Genomic DNA, 15,361 nt, shown 5'->3' with positions numbered 1-15,361 from the left:
TTCACTGTACTCAAATGGAATCCACAGTCAGCATATCTCCATCCAATAGAGCACCTGTGGAATGTGGTGAAATGGGAGATTTGGCAGGGGATCATTAGGGCCAAGTGGGAACACCTGGACACGTTGTTCATCGAGCCCTATAGCTGCCCTGCTGGCTCTCATCGAGCCCTATAGCTGCCCTGCTGGCTCTCATCGAGCCCTATAGCTGCCCTGCTGGCTCTCTTTCCCTGTCTACACGTATACAGATATTTTTTAAAACAGACATTTAACTCTATGTTCTGGCCTCTCTTCCACACGCAAACCGAGTTTTTGGTCACAAAAAACAGATTAAAAAACGCCTGCTAAGGTGCAGATTTTTTAAAACTCTGGTTACTTTGTGTTTGTGTGGACGTGTGAAACAGAGCCGAAGGAAGCCGAAGGACAGGGAGAGAGAAGGGTGGTGACAAAATTCCTTGACCCTTAACTTGTGATCTCACTTGAGGTGACATGTAAATATTACGGCGAGCGATTGGAGTCCTTTTTGCGTTCGAGTGTGGACTGAGTTATTTTGTAAAATGAAGGTCGTGTGGACAGATTTTTTTTTTAAACGTAGGGGAAAATATCCATTTTTAAAAAATCACTCATGGACACTTAACACTACTAATTATACTGGCATCCATGCCCCACATCTTAACAATCCTTTTTTGGCATTTTAATTTACTTAAGTTGGTTAAATTTGGTTTGACTTGATTTAATCAAATATTTTTTGTTGATCATGGTGTGTCTCCTTTTTGTTGTGGCCACTTGAGCCAGGTCATAACAAATGCAGGCTTGTCTATGAAGGTTAGTTTCTGCAGGTGGTCCATGGTGTTGATTGAGCAGCTAATTAGGTGATTTGGTCCAGCTGTGTGCTCTGTTACTAGAGCTGCTTTTCAGTCTCTGTTTTTGCTCTGGTTTCTGTTTTTTGAGAGATTCACCATGTGTTTTCCTGCAGGAAGCGGTGGTTTCTGACCTTAAGGGTCAGATTGTTGCGTGCCGTTCAGAAGGTGTTACTGTTTTGATACACTATTTTACAGAGATTTCACCATTGAGGGGAAAACAGAAAGCTATATGGAGTTTTCCTATAACTTCAAAACATTCTGGCAGTAATAAATCCTTGAAAATGTTATGTTCTACTTCGTCCCAAGTGATCAGGAATAGTCAGTTTCATTGTAGGCGGACCATCCCTAAAGAGGTGATGGGTGTGGACGTCTTAAAAGCATGTAAAGGCTTAAATTAAAGAGAATGGTTTCTATCATAAATCAGAACAGAAACTGGCTCATCTTGGCAGCATCTCTTTATAGAACACAATAGGTTTATGTTTTGGTGACAACCACAAATCATATTTAAGTGCTCTGAAGCTTTAAAATAACAAATCTCTAAAGATCATGACTCACACCATTCTTCATTCAAGTTGTACATTCATCAGGAAGTGTAGTCTATTTGAAAATGTGCCACCCTCCTGAGCTAGAATAATGGAGTTCTATGTCTGAGTACTTCACAAAAGGTTATGTTGCAGGCAAATATGTCAGACTGATGGTTAATACAGAGTTATCAGCACAGCACAAATAAGAAAAGGAGACGTGATAATTGGTGTCTGCAGAAAAGCCCATGAATAAGAAGTATCTGCAGTCTGCAGTATCACATCTCCACTGTGAATCTCTCACCTTCTCTCTGTTAACACCCACCGACTTTTCCAACCTGCTTCACACTGTAGGAACACAGTAACCTTCACTGAAGCAAGTGTGGTGGGAAACATTACAGAGAAGTCTCCGATTGCACCTGGTGAGAGGTTTCTCAGACTCATTTGATGTGAAATAGTGTCATCTGTATGTGAGTGTGAGATCCAGGATCCCATCACAGAGAGTTTTAATACCATTTTAGGATGGAATGTATTTGTTTTTTAGTTTACAGAGTTCACAGCACTTGGAAGCACTAAAACATGGATGAAACACTGATGAAATGAGCAAAGACTTCGGTACACACTGTATCGCATGAAGACAAAGATGCAAACTGACAAATTAAGTCATCCACTGGCCCGTGTAGCACACATTTCTTGCTACCAACACGATTGAACATGAGGGATTAAAAGGAGAAACAGAGAACCGAAAATAACAAATGACTCTCCGGGATGTTAGTGCAATTGAGGGGAAAAAGGCAAAAATAGCTCTTTACTTCATTAGCGCTTCACTTGAGGCGGGGACGTGCTCAAGATTTCAACCACTGTCATTACAAGAAGACACGATGCAGATAAAACAGCGGAGTGACCTTCACATCAAGCTGATGGCGATGAAACGCCGCCTCTGAAAATGTAGGAAATCGGAGAAATGTGAGTGCTAGACAGAGAAAATGATTATTTCATATTACTGCATGTAGTGTTTTCATTGCATTTTATTAAATCAAAATACTTTTAATCTATGTTGTATTACACTTGAAGATAAGGAAACCTCTGTCCTCTGGCAGAAAGCAGTATATTTTGATTTCATATTACAGTATGTAGTGTTTTCATTGCATTTTATTAAATACAAATATTTAAATTTATGTAAAATTACACATGAAGATGAGGAAAACTCAGTCCTAATAAGAGACAGTGGTTTATTATTATTATTACTATTATCATAATTAAATTAAATATTAAATAAATTTAAATAAAATAAATTATTATTATATACAATTATTATTAAGAATAGTTGTTTTATTTATTTATAATCTCTCAACACAGAGACCATTTGGGGAGGAAACAGGTCTTTTTTACTAAAGACATTTGGACTTGTCACAGTAGGAAAAGCACAGGTGTAAATAATGGAATTAATGATGTCTGATTTCAGGTTCCTGGCAGGTGTAGTGCATGCTGGCTCACTGTCACACTCACCGGGACACTTGAATAGCACAGAGCCATCGTTAGTGTTATTAGTAACACCTGTGCTTCTCCTAATACGACAAGTCCAAATATCTGCTGTGGAAAAAGGCCTATTATATATAAGCCTACTGTAAGAACAACCATGTAACAGGAGTAAAACAGCAATATCTTCACAGATTTTCAAGATATGTCCCCTTTTAAAGGTATAACTACTAGTCATCACCCATATAGCAGTGAAAATAAACAACAGGATTAAATATAATTTACCCCAAACTGTAGTGTGCAGAGGGAGAACAGAAGTGGTTCAAGAACTGATCCTTGAGGAACACCACATATTATCTTTGTAATAATAAAATAATCAAAGAAATGGAGATGTTCTTATTGACAGATTAAATAGCATTACTAATAAAAGGGACATGTTGTTCTTCACTAATGTAGGGGTTGTATACATCACACAGCTGAGAGATTCCCTCCTCCACTTCCTCCCCCGTTGTCGAGCATTTCCTCTTTAAGCATCACTTCTTTCATGTGTGAATGGACGGCCAGGCCCGAGGAGCCAACTAACCCTCAGCTGTCAGAGTCTGCATTAATGCATAGGGCTCTGCATGTGTCATTAAAGAGGCCGACACATGTTCCAGAGGAAGCGTGAGATGTCCTCCTCCTCTTTAGTGTCTGCCCATGTGGAATGAATAAGAGATGTGCTTCATGGTGGGTTGAGCAATGTCAATGAAGGAACCAACGCCAGCGACGATTCAAGAAGACGTGAATGGCAAGTAATGGTCAGGCCTGCTGTCGTTTGACCCACGGTAGCAGAAGACGTCATTACCCCACGGCCAGTTCTAATGATCACTCCTCGTCTCTCGTCAGGCCTTGGAGCGGTGGCTTCGTTTCAAACTGTGCCAGTGAGGTCCTCTCTGCGATGAGGGATTAATTTGATTTGCATGCTCACTAACAAGGATGTAATGTAAATTGACAGTGGAATAGTGATACCGCAACGGTGCTTGTTACGTGCCGCAGTGGGTTCAGTGTGAGTTATGAATACCAGAGTTTTCTGAATTAAACATGAGCTTATGCTTGACTTGGCAAAGGCTGAATGATGTTAGTTGGCTTTAGTTGCTTTTTTTAGCTCACATGTTTCCATATTTAGAACTACCGTTTCCACTGCAGCATAAACTGATTCAGAAATACCTCCAAAGGCTATTTATGCATGCGCCCGTGTTTGCACGGTAGCATCTGCATTCATGTGTCCCACACGTGAATGCTGAGGCAGGGAACGAGGCTCTGTGAATGACTTGCGTGTCGGCCGAGGCGATGAATGGAAACAGCTCTGCGTGAATGGAAGCAGAAGAGCATGTGTGTTTGTACACACACGACAAATAGCCGTCTCATTCAGGTGACACAGGTGTGTCCAGCCAAGAGGCCACGAATACACTGACGCACACGAATAGATCAAACAACCCACACCCACAAGAACGCACACAGGAAGCCACTCATACAAGAGAGCGAGAGGTCAAGTGAGTTAATTTCAGCATTTCTCGTCATTAAATATGAAGAGATAAAGAAATTAATTCAGGATGTTATTTCGTGCTGTTTAATTAAAGGTGCTTCAGTCCAGGAATATATTACACATACAGCTAATATTGCACTTTCCTGGGTAATTAAGTGCTCTCCAACTGGGCTGAATCAGTTACGCTCTAACACTTTACTATAGTTGATGATGGTTGATAGGGGCGGCGGGGCTCAGTAGGTACAGCAGTTATTAATAAGTAATTGGAAGGTACGTGGTTTAATCCTCGGTTTCTCCAGAGAGCGTGTCGAAGTGTCGTTGAGCAAGACACTGATCCCCTTAACTTAACAAAAATAATGTTAATTTTATTAAAATTGTCATATACATACAGCTACATGCATGAAATTTGACTGTCCTAATTTAAAGTATTCATATTCATCTGATTTGTGTCATCAGAAAGCAAAAACAATAACATTTAACAAGACCTTAATGCCTCACGAATGAGGGCCTCTGCTGTTTAAATAGTAAAGCATCCCAATAAATCCTGGACCAGCATTGTCTTGTTCTTCCATTACACAAATGAACACACACACTGTCTCTCTGTCTTCTAACCTTTATTTAAATCAGATGTTATCCAAGCATTGCTCTTGCCAAACCCTTAGTTGAACTAAGATGCTTTGCCTCACTCTTTTCATGCCCTGCTCTCCTTCTCTCATTTCCCTCATCACCTCTTACACAACCAGAGGAATGAGAGCAGGGAGCTGCTAACCACAAATGAATGAAAGTCATTGAGGGAGCGCTCTGAAATGAGTGATAAATGGGGTTGATAGATTATTCATGATGGTAAGTGACCTACCAGGCACAGCGTTCTGTCAGTCAGTGATGTTGAAACCTGGCTGCATGTTGCCACTCAACCTTCAGATAAGTCCACCCAGAAACAGAAAAATGTGCTGAAAAATGCTTTATAAAATCTAAAATATTTTTGGGATTAAACTGGAATTATATGCATTCATAAATTAAAGGGCACGTCCAATATTTTGGGTAGTTTTGAGGTTTTTATATCATTCTGAAGCTTCGTGGTGTTTCTTGTGTATTCAAATCCGAACATTCACATTTTGGTCCAAGTATGTATGTTTTAGCATCACATGTTTTCACATTTTTCACAACCTTATTGATTATTGATCACTGCTTTTTGCAACAGCCAAAGTGTCCGTTTCCTATTGAAAAAAAACAACAGAACAAAACACAGTTGGATCCACCCTTTAAGTTGGTGGCCGCATGTGCACTGAACTGTGACAGCCCACAAGTATTTTCTTTTCAAATAATTCCTGAATTGACTTTGTATCAGATCTGATGCAGCATGAGTACATTGTGTCACTTTTCCAACATCAAAGATTATACACATTCACTACCATATGTGAAAGCAAAGGACATACGCACTTCCATTGACCTCACTCTCTAATTTTACCACAGGAATCACATCCTCAGCCCTTTCACATATGGCAAAAAGAAAGAGAGAGGATGAAGATTTATTTTTCCTTGGGAACCTGCAGGAAACGGACTCGAATTCTATCCATTCACGAGCACCGCATTCCAAATGATGCTTACATCCTAAAATCCTATTTAAGGAACATGACATCAAAAAGGAAAATGTGGGAAGAGAGACACAATAATAAACTTACAATATGTTAAAGGGGTTGGTACCAGATGTATATATATATACTGTTCCTATGTTAAAGGTGCAGTGTGTAGGATTCGGTGGCATCTAGTGGTGATGTGAACTGAAACTTCTCTCATGCGCCAAGCATGTAGGAAAACTATGGTGGCCAAAACCAAAACGCGAATGGCCCTATATAGAGCCAGTGTTTGGTTTTTCCGTTCTGGGCTACTGTGGAAACATGGCGGCCAGCTCCGTGAAGATATAAACGGCTCCTTCTAAGCTAACGAAAACACAACGATTCTTATTTTCGGATGATTATACACTAAAGAAAACATACTTATTAATATTATATTCCATTTCTGCTAATAGATCCCCCTAAATGCAACACACTGTTCCTTTAAGCGTTCATTCTTGTGTTTATCAGTCTTTTTGCATTGAAAGCTAACTTGTCTTTCTTCTCCTAACCTCCTCTCTCTGCTTTAAGATGTCAACCTCTGCATAAACACTTATCTGAGAGGTGCTTGAGTCAAGTGGAACTCAAAAGTCCAGATAGATAAAGAAAAGAGGTTCTTGTGTAATCAGTTCCAATGCTAAGTTGCTTTTCAGGAAGTAGTACCATCATGTCAAAATTTGAAGTCACTGCTTATTTGTAAAAAATAAAATCGACAGACGTATTATTTGGGAATGTGTAATACGCCAATTAATTCACATAAATACCTTACATTGCTACTTCAATGTTCCAAGTTGTGTTTTTGCTTCAACATCCTGCTTATATGAACAAAAATAATTAAATCCTTTAGATATTGGCAACATCTTTGATTATAGTATTGTGGTAATAAGACTTTCAAAAGGACTCTCGTTGTGGTCAAAGACGTATGTGATAATCCTCGCTGACAATATGTCAAATCAATAAAATTGATCAACAAGTCAATTCATTGCATGGAGTGATGGAATTGATTTTGATATGGATACATTAAGCTAATGACATTCATACTGAAAGCCTTGTTAAGACTCCAATGCCCTCTGAAACAGTCAATAGTGTGAAGAGCTTTCCTGCCTGTCATTGAGACCCAGGTGAAAACCATTATTACTGACTGCGTTTGAAAGGTCTTTCCCTGATTTCTATTTCCTTTACAACTAAATTGGCTGGTGATAACAAATCTCCACATTAAAGGGGACATATCATGCTCATTTTCAGGTTGTATTTTGGGTTTCTGCTAGAATATGTTTACATGCTTTAATGTTCAAAAAACAAATAATTTTTTCTCATAGGGATTTCCTGACACGAGTGGTTGGAACCAAGTACAACTGAACGCTGAATAAGACATTTTCAGGCCACCATGAGCTTATAATTAACCTTCATGAACTTAAAACACACTGTGAAAGGGTTAAAGTCCTACGACGAAAACATGGACAGCTACCAGACCGTACAATGCCGTAGTAGCGACCTGTCAATCACAAGGTAGCCACGCCCTAAAGCATCCCCTGCTTTATGGTCCATTTGACTCTGAATGGGACCATAATTTACTAAATGAACATCATGCTGTACTGAAGAAGACTTGAAACTAGCGATTGAGACCATAAACTCATGTTTACAATGTTTACTGAGGTAATAAATCAAATGAGAAGTAGGCTCATTTTCTCAGACTTCTATACAATCAGACTTCTTTTTACAACCAGAGGAGTCGCCCCCTGCTTGCTGTTAGAAAGAATGTAAGTTTAAGGCACTTCCACATCAGCTGGGAGAGGTAGCCCACTGGTTGGTAGGCACTCCAGATACCCAAATGTATGTACATAAGCACTAAAAAAAAGTGAGTTTTTCATGATATTTCCCCTTTAAGAGATGGTAGGATAGGGTTCTGTGATGGGGACAATGCTACCATGGCCTGACTGTGGCGGAGAAAGGGCACCCAAATCTGTGCAGCAGGCAAAACGCCACAACATGTTAACATGCTGAGCAGCCTTGTAGCCTGTGGACAGTGGTGTGGAGACAAAGAGCGGGAACCAATCCAGCTCACAGCCAGAGGGCTTGAGCTAAATATGATCTGGAAGCAATTGCTTTGGATTCAGAGCGACACTGGAGAAAAAGAAATGTCTTCGGGTCTTATTCAAACAGAGATTAGATACATTGAGACTGCGGTAATTGTGCTCAGATGTATTGGGGGGGTTAGTGGGATTCTGTATCTGCTCTCTAAATTCTGATTAAGATTTACACATCTTATTTAAATCATCTTTATTCAAAGAGAGAGGTAGCATACACCCTGTTTTACATACACACAACTGAACCCTCATCAAGTTTATCCCAGCTTTAATCCAACCAGTGAATCCATCAGATGCAGTGGTAGGCAGCAGCAGCCAACAGCAGACTCGTGGGACTGAGGGGGATTTACGGGATGTAGGCAGCAGGGTAATCCACGCAGAACTCTCTCCCACCAGCACTAAACATTAAATATTCAGTTCCACGTAGGAGACAGTCTGCGCTGCACTCATACTATATGCAGGTGAAATTGATTAATCTCCTCTAATTGGTTATGAAGGAAATGCAGCTTCTTGGTGGAGGACTGCATGTAATATTTAAGCCAATATAAAGTTGGCTGTGGTTTTATTAGCATATTCAGAATAGATGTAATGGAATACAGTAATGTGACCACTTTTATAATGTATAAAACTATAATTTGTTTCAATCTGTGACATTTTAAAACTGCAATTCAAGGACATTTTCTCAATTAAACGGATGGAAAATCACTACAAACATGTATAAAGCATCCGATTATCTAAATACAGAGGAATGTAGGTGTGAGGAAGTCTGGTCCACAGTGTGTTTGTGTCAGAGCAGGGTCACACCTGCAGTGCATCAGACTGGGTGTGAGGTTGAGGTGTAATTTACAGTACAAGCTCACACCCTTCATACAGAAAGGCAGCTTCGATCAACTAAATGATGTAAAAGGAAGGTATTTTTAGTCCGTCAGCAATGCTGTTTGACTTGCTCACTGAAAAACATGTTCAGAGCTTCTATCTCAGGACAGTTTGCACATTGTATTGTTTGTAGAAAAGATGTGTACAAAAAAAGATCTTTGAGCTCCACCTTGTGGCGATGATTTCAAACTGCTACACACTTCTGACTTAAAGCCTCTGAACACCCACAGGTGCATTCTGGCTGATTAGCTGGCTCATTAAGTGCAACAAAGCTAACATAAAGATGTCACTCAATTAGTCTATACACGCCCACACAGTCCTGAGACGAGGTTTAATCAGCCAGATTAACTGAAAAAACCTGTGTGGGCGTTTGCTCATTTCTCATATGCAGTAATGTTCTGTTAACCTCGACTCTGTTCCTCTTGTTAGGAATTATTTCAGAAGATGTCTCAAGCATCATAGGCCAAATTAATTTAAAGACAAGCAGGCTTAACAATTAACCCAGGAACTTAAAGGATAGGTTCACATTTTTCCTCAAAACAATATTCACATGCCAATATGTACATTTAAAGAGGTTTTGGTTGCTGTAATAATTCCTACGGTCCAGACCGGCAGTGATGAAATCCCTTTGTAACACCACTGTAAGAGATGAGGGACAAGCTCAGCAAGATCGCTCTAAAATAACTAACTTTGTAAGACACCCACTTGATTTGTTTGACACACAACTTTTTAAGATTTTCCAATTAATGTTTTCACACCAATAAACCTCTTTTGCAGCGTTCAAGATGAAGTGACAAATAAGAAAACAAATTACAGTGTGCTTAAAAAAGCCTGTTTAATTTTCATAAAAATAAACCATGTAAAGATACGTGAACAAAAACATTGAAGGAATGGAGATTCCTGCCATAAGGCCTCAAAGATGAACAGAACTGTGGTAAATTAAGAATTAAGTCAAATTTCAGAGAATAAATTTGAATTCAAACAATGTAGACTTAAAGGTGAACGGAGAAAACACATGTAGGGGCGTTCAGTCAATTCAATGCATTCGCTCTTCAATGTAATTCGATGCTGAATTCAACTTTAAGTAAAATCCAGTTCTGAATTGACTCCAACCGCAGAGACGATCGACAACATAAAAACTTCAAAGCAAGAAAACACAGCAGTGATCTTCATTATGAGGTGTCCATTGTAGCCGTTTCTGAAATGTAAGAACAGATACATCCTGTTTATTCACTGTGTAACGGAGAATTTGGATGTTTAGTAGAAAGATTATTCACTTTCTTTTCAAATCTACATATCACATTGTTTTGCATTTACAAGAATGGCTTCAATTAATTAAAAAATATATATATAAATTAAAAAAAATGTATTTTAAATGATATGGGACAGCTGAGCCTACTAGTGCAACACTGAGCTGAGTTGCAATTTTTTTCTTTTCATTTTCATGTACTTTTTACGTATCTCTATGTATTCTCTTCTGCTGTGAAACTACAGCCCATCATCACTTTGGAGAGCAGTTTACTAAGCATGTAAAGACTGATATCTTCTCTAATGACTGCAGCAGGTTACAGCAGGTGCCTCTGGATAAGAGTCTGTTTCAGCAATATTGATGCATTGTTTGACTTATATTTAAATCAATGGTGAAATGTTGCTGTGTGGGATCCAAAGCCGAGGAAAACGGCCCCCTACCAGAGACAGACAGGATGAACAGAGAACTCACGTGTTTCATTGAAGAGGAAGGAATCCTGATACTCCTTCATGTACTGAGAGGATCTGGCCTCATCCAGGAACAGAGAGTAAACCCTTTTAATGTCCTCCACCTGAACTTCTGTCCCCTGAAGAAGCCAAAACACAGAGATGACATCCACACTGAGATTACAGGACTATTCATGAGTAAACTACTGAAATATAATCCATCCAGTGGTTAAAAAAGTTGCTTCTAGATGTTGATAAATTACTTCTTTTTTTTTTTACATGTGTTACAGCTGCAGCAATACAATCTGCTTGTTCAGATTGAGTTTACCTTGCGCTTGCGACACACCAGTCCAGCAGTGCTGATCAGTTGGATGGCGTATCGCAGTGACGTTTCCATGCCGATGCGAGTCAGGACGGTGTGAGCTTCCTCGCTCAGCTCCACATCCTCCTCTTCACACCTGAAATGGAAACCACGAGAGTTGATCTTCCTTCCGTAACGCTGGGAAGAAGCAAACACAGCTTGCTGACAGATGATGAACGCAGATTCTCACCGGATCTTGAGGATCTGCCTCGTCTCTTTCTCTGTGTAAGGGGATGTGGCGATGATGAGCAGGCGGTCCAGCAGGTCGATGGGGATGCCATGAGGGCTCTGATAGTTTGTGCCGCGGATACTAAGAAATATTGGAAAAGAAATGGCAGATTTGAAAAACAAATTTTTATTCAAAGAATTTTAAAAACCATCAATATTTTCCTGTAGTCTATCAAATAGCCAGACATACAGGTTATAAGAAATTAAAATGAAAAATGGAGATGGAAATAGTACCGAGTGATGCCTCTGTTGGTGGCCATAATGAGAACTGGGGACAGATCACTCTCTAGGGCTCGGTTCAGGAAGGAGAAGCACTCCATGTCCAGCATATGGACCTCGTCAATAAATAACACCTGGAAACACAAACATAGAAAATGAGTCAAGGGCAGTTAGAGTTGGGCGATATCTACTGAATTGGCATATGACGATGTCCACAGTGAAACATTGTGATGGACAATGGCATCATTGTTGGAAGGGAAAGGAGGGTTGGGGGGGTCATCTTATGGACTAGGGCAGTGGTTCTGAACCAGGTCTTAATCATATCTAACCATCAAAATCTTTTCAGATGGAGGTCCCTGAAGCGAAATCTTATCAAATGGGGGTGTTTGACTTTATGTGTATCAATTTAGGGGACTTTGACAAGAAAAAAGGTTGAGAACCACTGGACTAGGGGGTTAGGGTTTGGGTTACTATAACTATACTATAAAGGCACCACAATTCAATTGATCAAACTGTGATGATGTGTTTGAATTCAAAATGTATTTTAGTTAATTCATATTCAGGGATCTTGTTCCCTGTGAGCTCTTGCTGTACATCTGTATAGGGGAACCCTGAATGCAATCACAGACAAACCACATATAAACACACACACATAGTTGCACCTACCCCAGGAATGATCTCCGCCTTGCCCTCTTCCCTCCACTCACACACTTTGGCGTTAATCTGCTCTCGGACTTCAGACTTAATCTCTCCGGTGTCTCCGGAGAACAGGGCCAGGAAGCCTTGTGTGCGGCTGTTGATGACGTCGATCTCATGGAGGGACACTGTGTGGACCACCTCTTTCCTCTTCTGCAGCTCTCCCTCTGGACACTGTACAAACTGGGTCTACAGGGATAAGAAAAAAATACAATAAAATACATTTCAAAAATGAATCCACAAGGCCAAAGGTCGTTGAATATCTGCTTAATAACTGCAGCAGAGAAATTGTATTGATGTAATGTGACAGATGGAGGATACCTGAGCTCCCATGGCATCATAGTCTCTGGCTCTGGTGAAGGAGCGGCCCAACTTGCTGATCTTTCCAGTGGCTTTGTCAATGGTTATAACATCTCTGAGAGAAAACATAGGGAAAGACAGTTTAGATCACATACAGGTTATATATCCGACAGGCCTGAGTGATCCTGATGTGTAAATATCAATGAACAAGACATTAACTCACCCTGCTTGAACCTTCTCTTTACTGAGACTGTCAATCATCTTGTTGCCCAGGTCATATATCGTCTCCATCTCAGTAGTCTTTAGAGTCAGCTTGCCCACCTTGGCACCCTGAGAGACAACGTTAAATATCAATACATTTGTCTTTAATGAGTGTGTACCATTTTACACCTATTTCAATTCCCTTTTCCCTGTAATATCAGTATTTTCTGCCTTCTAGCAACTCAAAATAGTGTGTTCTGTCATAAAGAAGGTGTAAGACTGCAAGTCATGAGTGCAATTCGAGCCGACACGTAAGCAGCTTACCGTTCCAGTGGCTGGTCTATCGATCTGGATCTCCACCACCTCTCCTTCAATAATCTCCGTCTCTTCTCTGTAAAAGAAGCCCACTTTGAATACTGATTCATTTCAAACAATCTGAATTACAAAACACAATTATTGTGCTTGCTCACTCACTTGATTCTCACTCCGATGGCTTTCCTAAAAGATTGGCTGAGTGCCTCGGTCTTGCTCATCTCGAGGGAGAAGATCTCACTACCGGCCAGCGCTGTGAAGGGTGTATCGGGGCCAAGAGACTGGGCGATGCCTGCAGATAAAAAAAAACAATATCTCAGCTGAACCTATACTCAGCTAGTGAATCTGGGAAAAGGACCTCTTGTTTTAATGATGACTTAAGCCAATTACAACAACAATATGACTTCCAGAGGAGGATGATGAAATGATACTGTGTTCCGGAAAGCCTCCGCTGTGGCCCTTACCCATAGCGATGGCAGTCTTTCCTGTGCCAGGTTGGCCAGCGATCAGTACTGCTCTGCCAGCTATGTGGCCATCTTTGATCATCTCCAGAATGACCCCTGCCGCCCGACGGGAGGCCAGCTGGCCGACCATCCCTTGAGACACCTGCAGGTGGATAGGAACAGGTATCCTTGAAGCCAAACGCATATTAATGCAAATCTGCACGTCATCCTGTGCTGTATAATCCTATATATCTGTTGAATTTACAACATTTCTGCTTATACTGGAATCCAAGTACAGAGTTCCTTACTGGGTTATACTCTAAATACATCAATATATCATCTCTTTATGTGCTGAATACCAACTAAAGAGAGAACAAGTCCCACAGCTACATAATATGAACTGAAGACTTAACGCTACCTGTCTTGGCTCCAACGCATCATCCAAACCAAGGCCACGGATGTGAGAGTGCGCTCCTAAACACAAGACAGAAATGATCACATTAATATTGAGTACATTTGGAAGAGTGAGCTTGCATCAACATACATTAGGGCTGACCTATGACAACACACATGTAGTAATCATTAACTTGTATCCATAAACAGTCAGGGTCCCAGAGTAAATGTGGATGCTTACCGATTCTCTCGATCCGCGTGATGTCACGAACCTCTGGAACCTTTGTCGCCGCCATCTGTATTTAGTTATAAGCAGACAGAGTGAATATCTTTAATATTAAAAAACAATAATTAGTTACATAGAATGAATACTACTGCCAGCTCTGCTACTTTCCTTATTGTTGGAAAAGACCTTTGTCTGAGGTCAAGGAGGTGCTATTGGATACTGTAATAACACTTTAACAAAGGAATAGACAAACATGGCAACAAAACAACTATTATTACCCTAAAGAACAAAGGCACCTTACAGAAATACTGCCATAAAATTAGGACACTGGCTTACATCACCTGAAAAAGGTATCTCTGATATTACTTCTGGATCAGGTTCTATTTCCTTCCTTGTATATTTTGCACCTCTATTGGTGCTTAAATTCTTCTCTAATTAAATAGGAAATCATCAGGTTTCACACCAAGTTCCAGTGCTGATATCAAGCTAGTCTTAGTTATTTCATTCATTCATTCATTCTGTGTAAAATATCATTTTCCACTTGTGCAATTTTGTTAATAGTCTGTTTATTGTCAATCCTGTATATACTGCTCCTATTTTTATACTTCCTTCTATTTAAATGGTTCATATTTTGTTACTTTGTTTAGCTCTTTTTTTTTAATTTCCCCACTGTGGGACTAATAAAGGAATATCTGATCTTAGTTAATCAAGCTGGAGCACACACATGTAACTAGGGAGTCTGTCCTGTCCAGTTGGTTGTCATAGTGATAGTTGTAACGCATGCTTCCACAACACAACACAGCACAGGTAGCCACACTGCTGTGGCTTTACATTTGTCATATCTATGTTTTTTATAAAATACCCATCTCAGTTGTCAGTAATGTTCGGGTCAAATGACATGCAGAAGCCACCAAACACACCCGCTATCTTCTAGACAGCCTGTAGTACAGCAAAATATAATAAATATATAATGCTAACGCGAGCTAATGTTGTGTTAGCAGACTAGCTCCATTCATCGGTTTTCTCTCTTCAGTTACTACTTTTATACACATTTCTGGAGATTTAATACTGAGCGAATAGCGAGGATTATAAACTACAGTACGCATGCTACGATATCAGGCTGTGAACGTATTTATTACAGGTATAGTATGGATTTTAAACTCACCTGAGCAGAACCACCAGAGAAACGTGAGAATGTGCGGCAGCGCTTCTTTCTGTTGGTGCGCAGGGTAAATGTGTCCGACGAGAAACGAGTACTTCTTTTTCTATGTAGCCTAGCTACGTTTAGAGGTTGACTCTACTGCCCTCTATAGGCAGGGCGGCCTA

At 40.2% G+C, this 15,361-nt stretch overlaps 1 protein-coding gene across 1 annotated transcript; it reads right to left on the bottom strand.

The window, feature by feature from the left end:
* Positions 1-9,774: 9,774 nt before the first annotated feature.
* ruvbl2 (RuvB-like AAA ATPase 2) lies at positions 9,775-15,259 on the bottom strand. The gene is made up of 14 exons (XM_074610249.1): positions 15,201-15,259; positions 14,051-14,105; positions 13,835-13,890; positions 13,438-13,579; positions 13,136-13,265; positions 12,986-13,052; positions 12,684-12,790; positions 12,482-12,575; positions 12,131-12,349; positions 11,480-11,598; positions 11,208-11,327; positions 10,985-11,114; positions 10,682-10,796; positions 9,775-10,159 (listed from the first exon to the last, which is right to left on the bottom strand). Exons 2-14 carry the CDS (start codon positions 14,103-14,105, stop codon positions 10,134-10,136), a joined length of 1,380 nt encoding a protein of 459 aa, XP_074466350.1. The 5' UTR covers positions 15,201-15,259; the 3' UTR covers positions 9,775-10,133.
* Positions 15,260-15,361: the final 102 nt, after the last annotated feature.

Source organism: Sebastes fasciatus, chromosome 16 (assembly GCF_043250625.1).
Source record: "Sebastes fasciatus isolate fSebFas1 chromosome 16, fSebFas1.pri, whole genome shotgun sequence".
Classification (NCBI taxonomy): domain Eukaryota; kingdom Metazoa; phylum Chordata; class Actinopteri; order Perciformes; family Sebastidae; genus Sebastes; species Sebastes fasciatus.
Note: the sequence above shows the minus strand (reverse complement) of the source record. Positions and strands in the feature narration are given on the sequence as shown.

Coding starts and splice junctions, on each gene's coding strand:
- ruvbl2 (XM_074610249.1), bottom strand. CDS start 14,105: ATGGCGGCGACAAAGGTTCCAGAGGTTCGTGACATCACGCGGATCGAG. Junction 13,891..14,050: donor CACGCGGATCGAGAGAATCG/GTAAGCATCCAC, acceptor TCTTGTGTTTAG/GAGCGCACTCTCACATCCGT. Junction 11,599..12,130: donor AGGCGGAGATCATTCCTGGG/GTAGGTGCAACT, acceptor TTGTGTTTCCAG/GTGTTATTTATTGACGAGGT.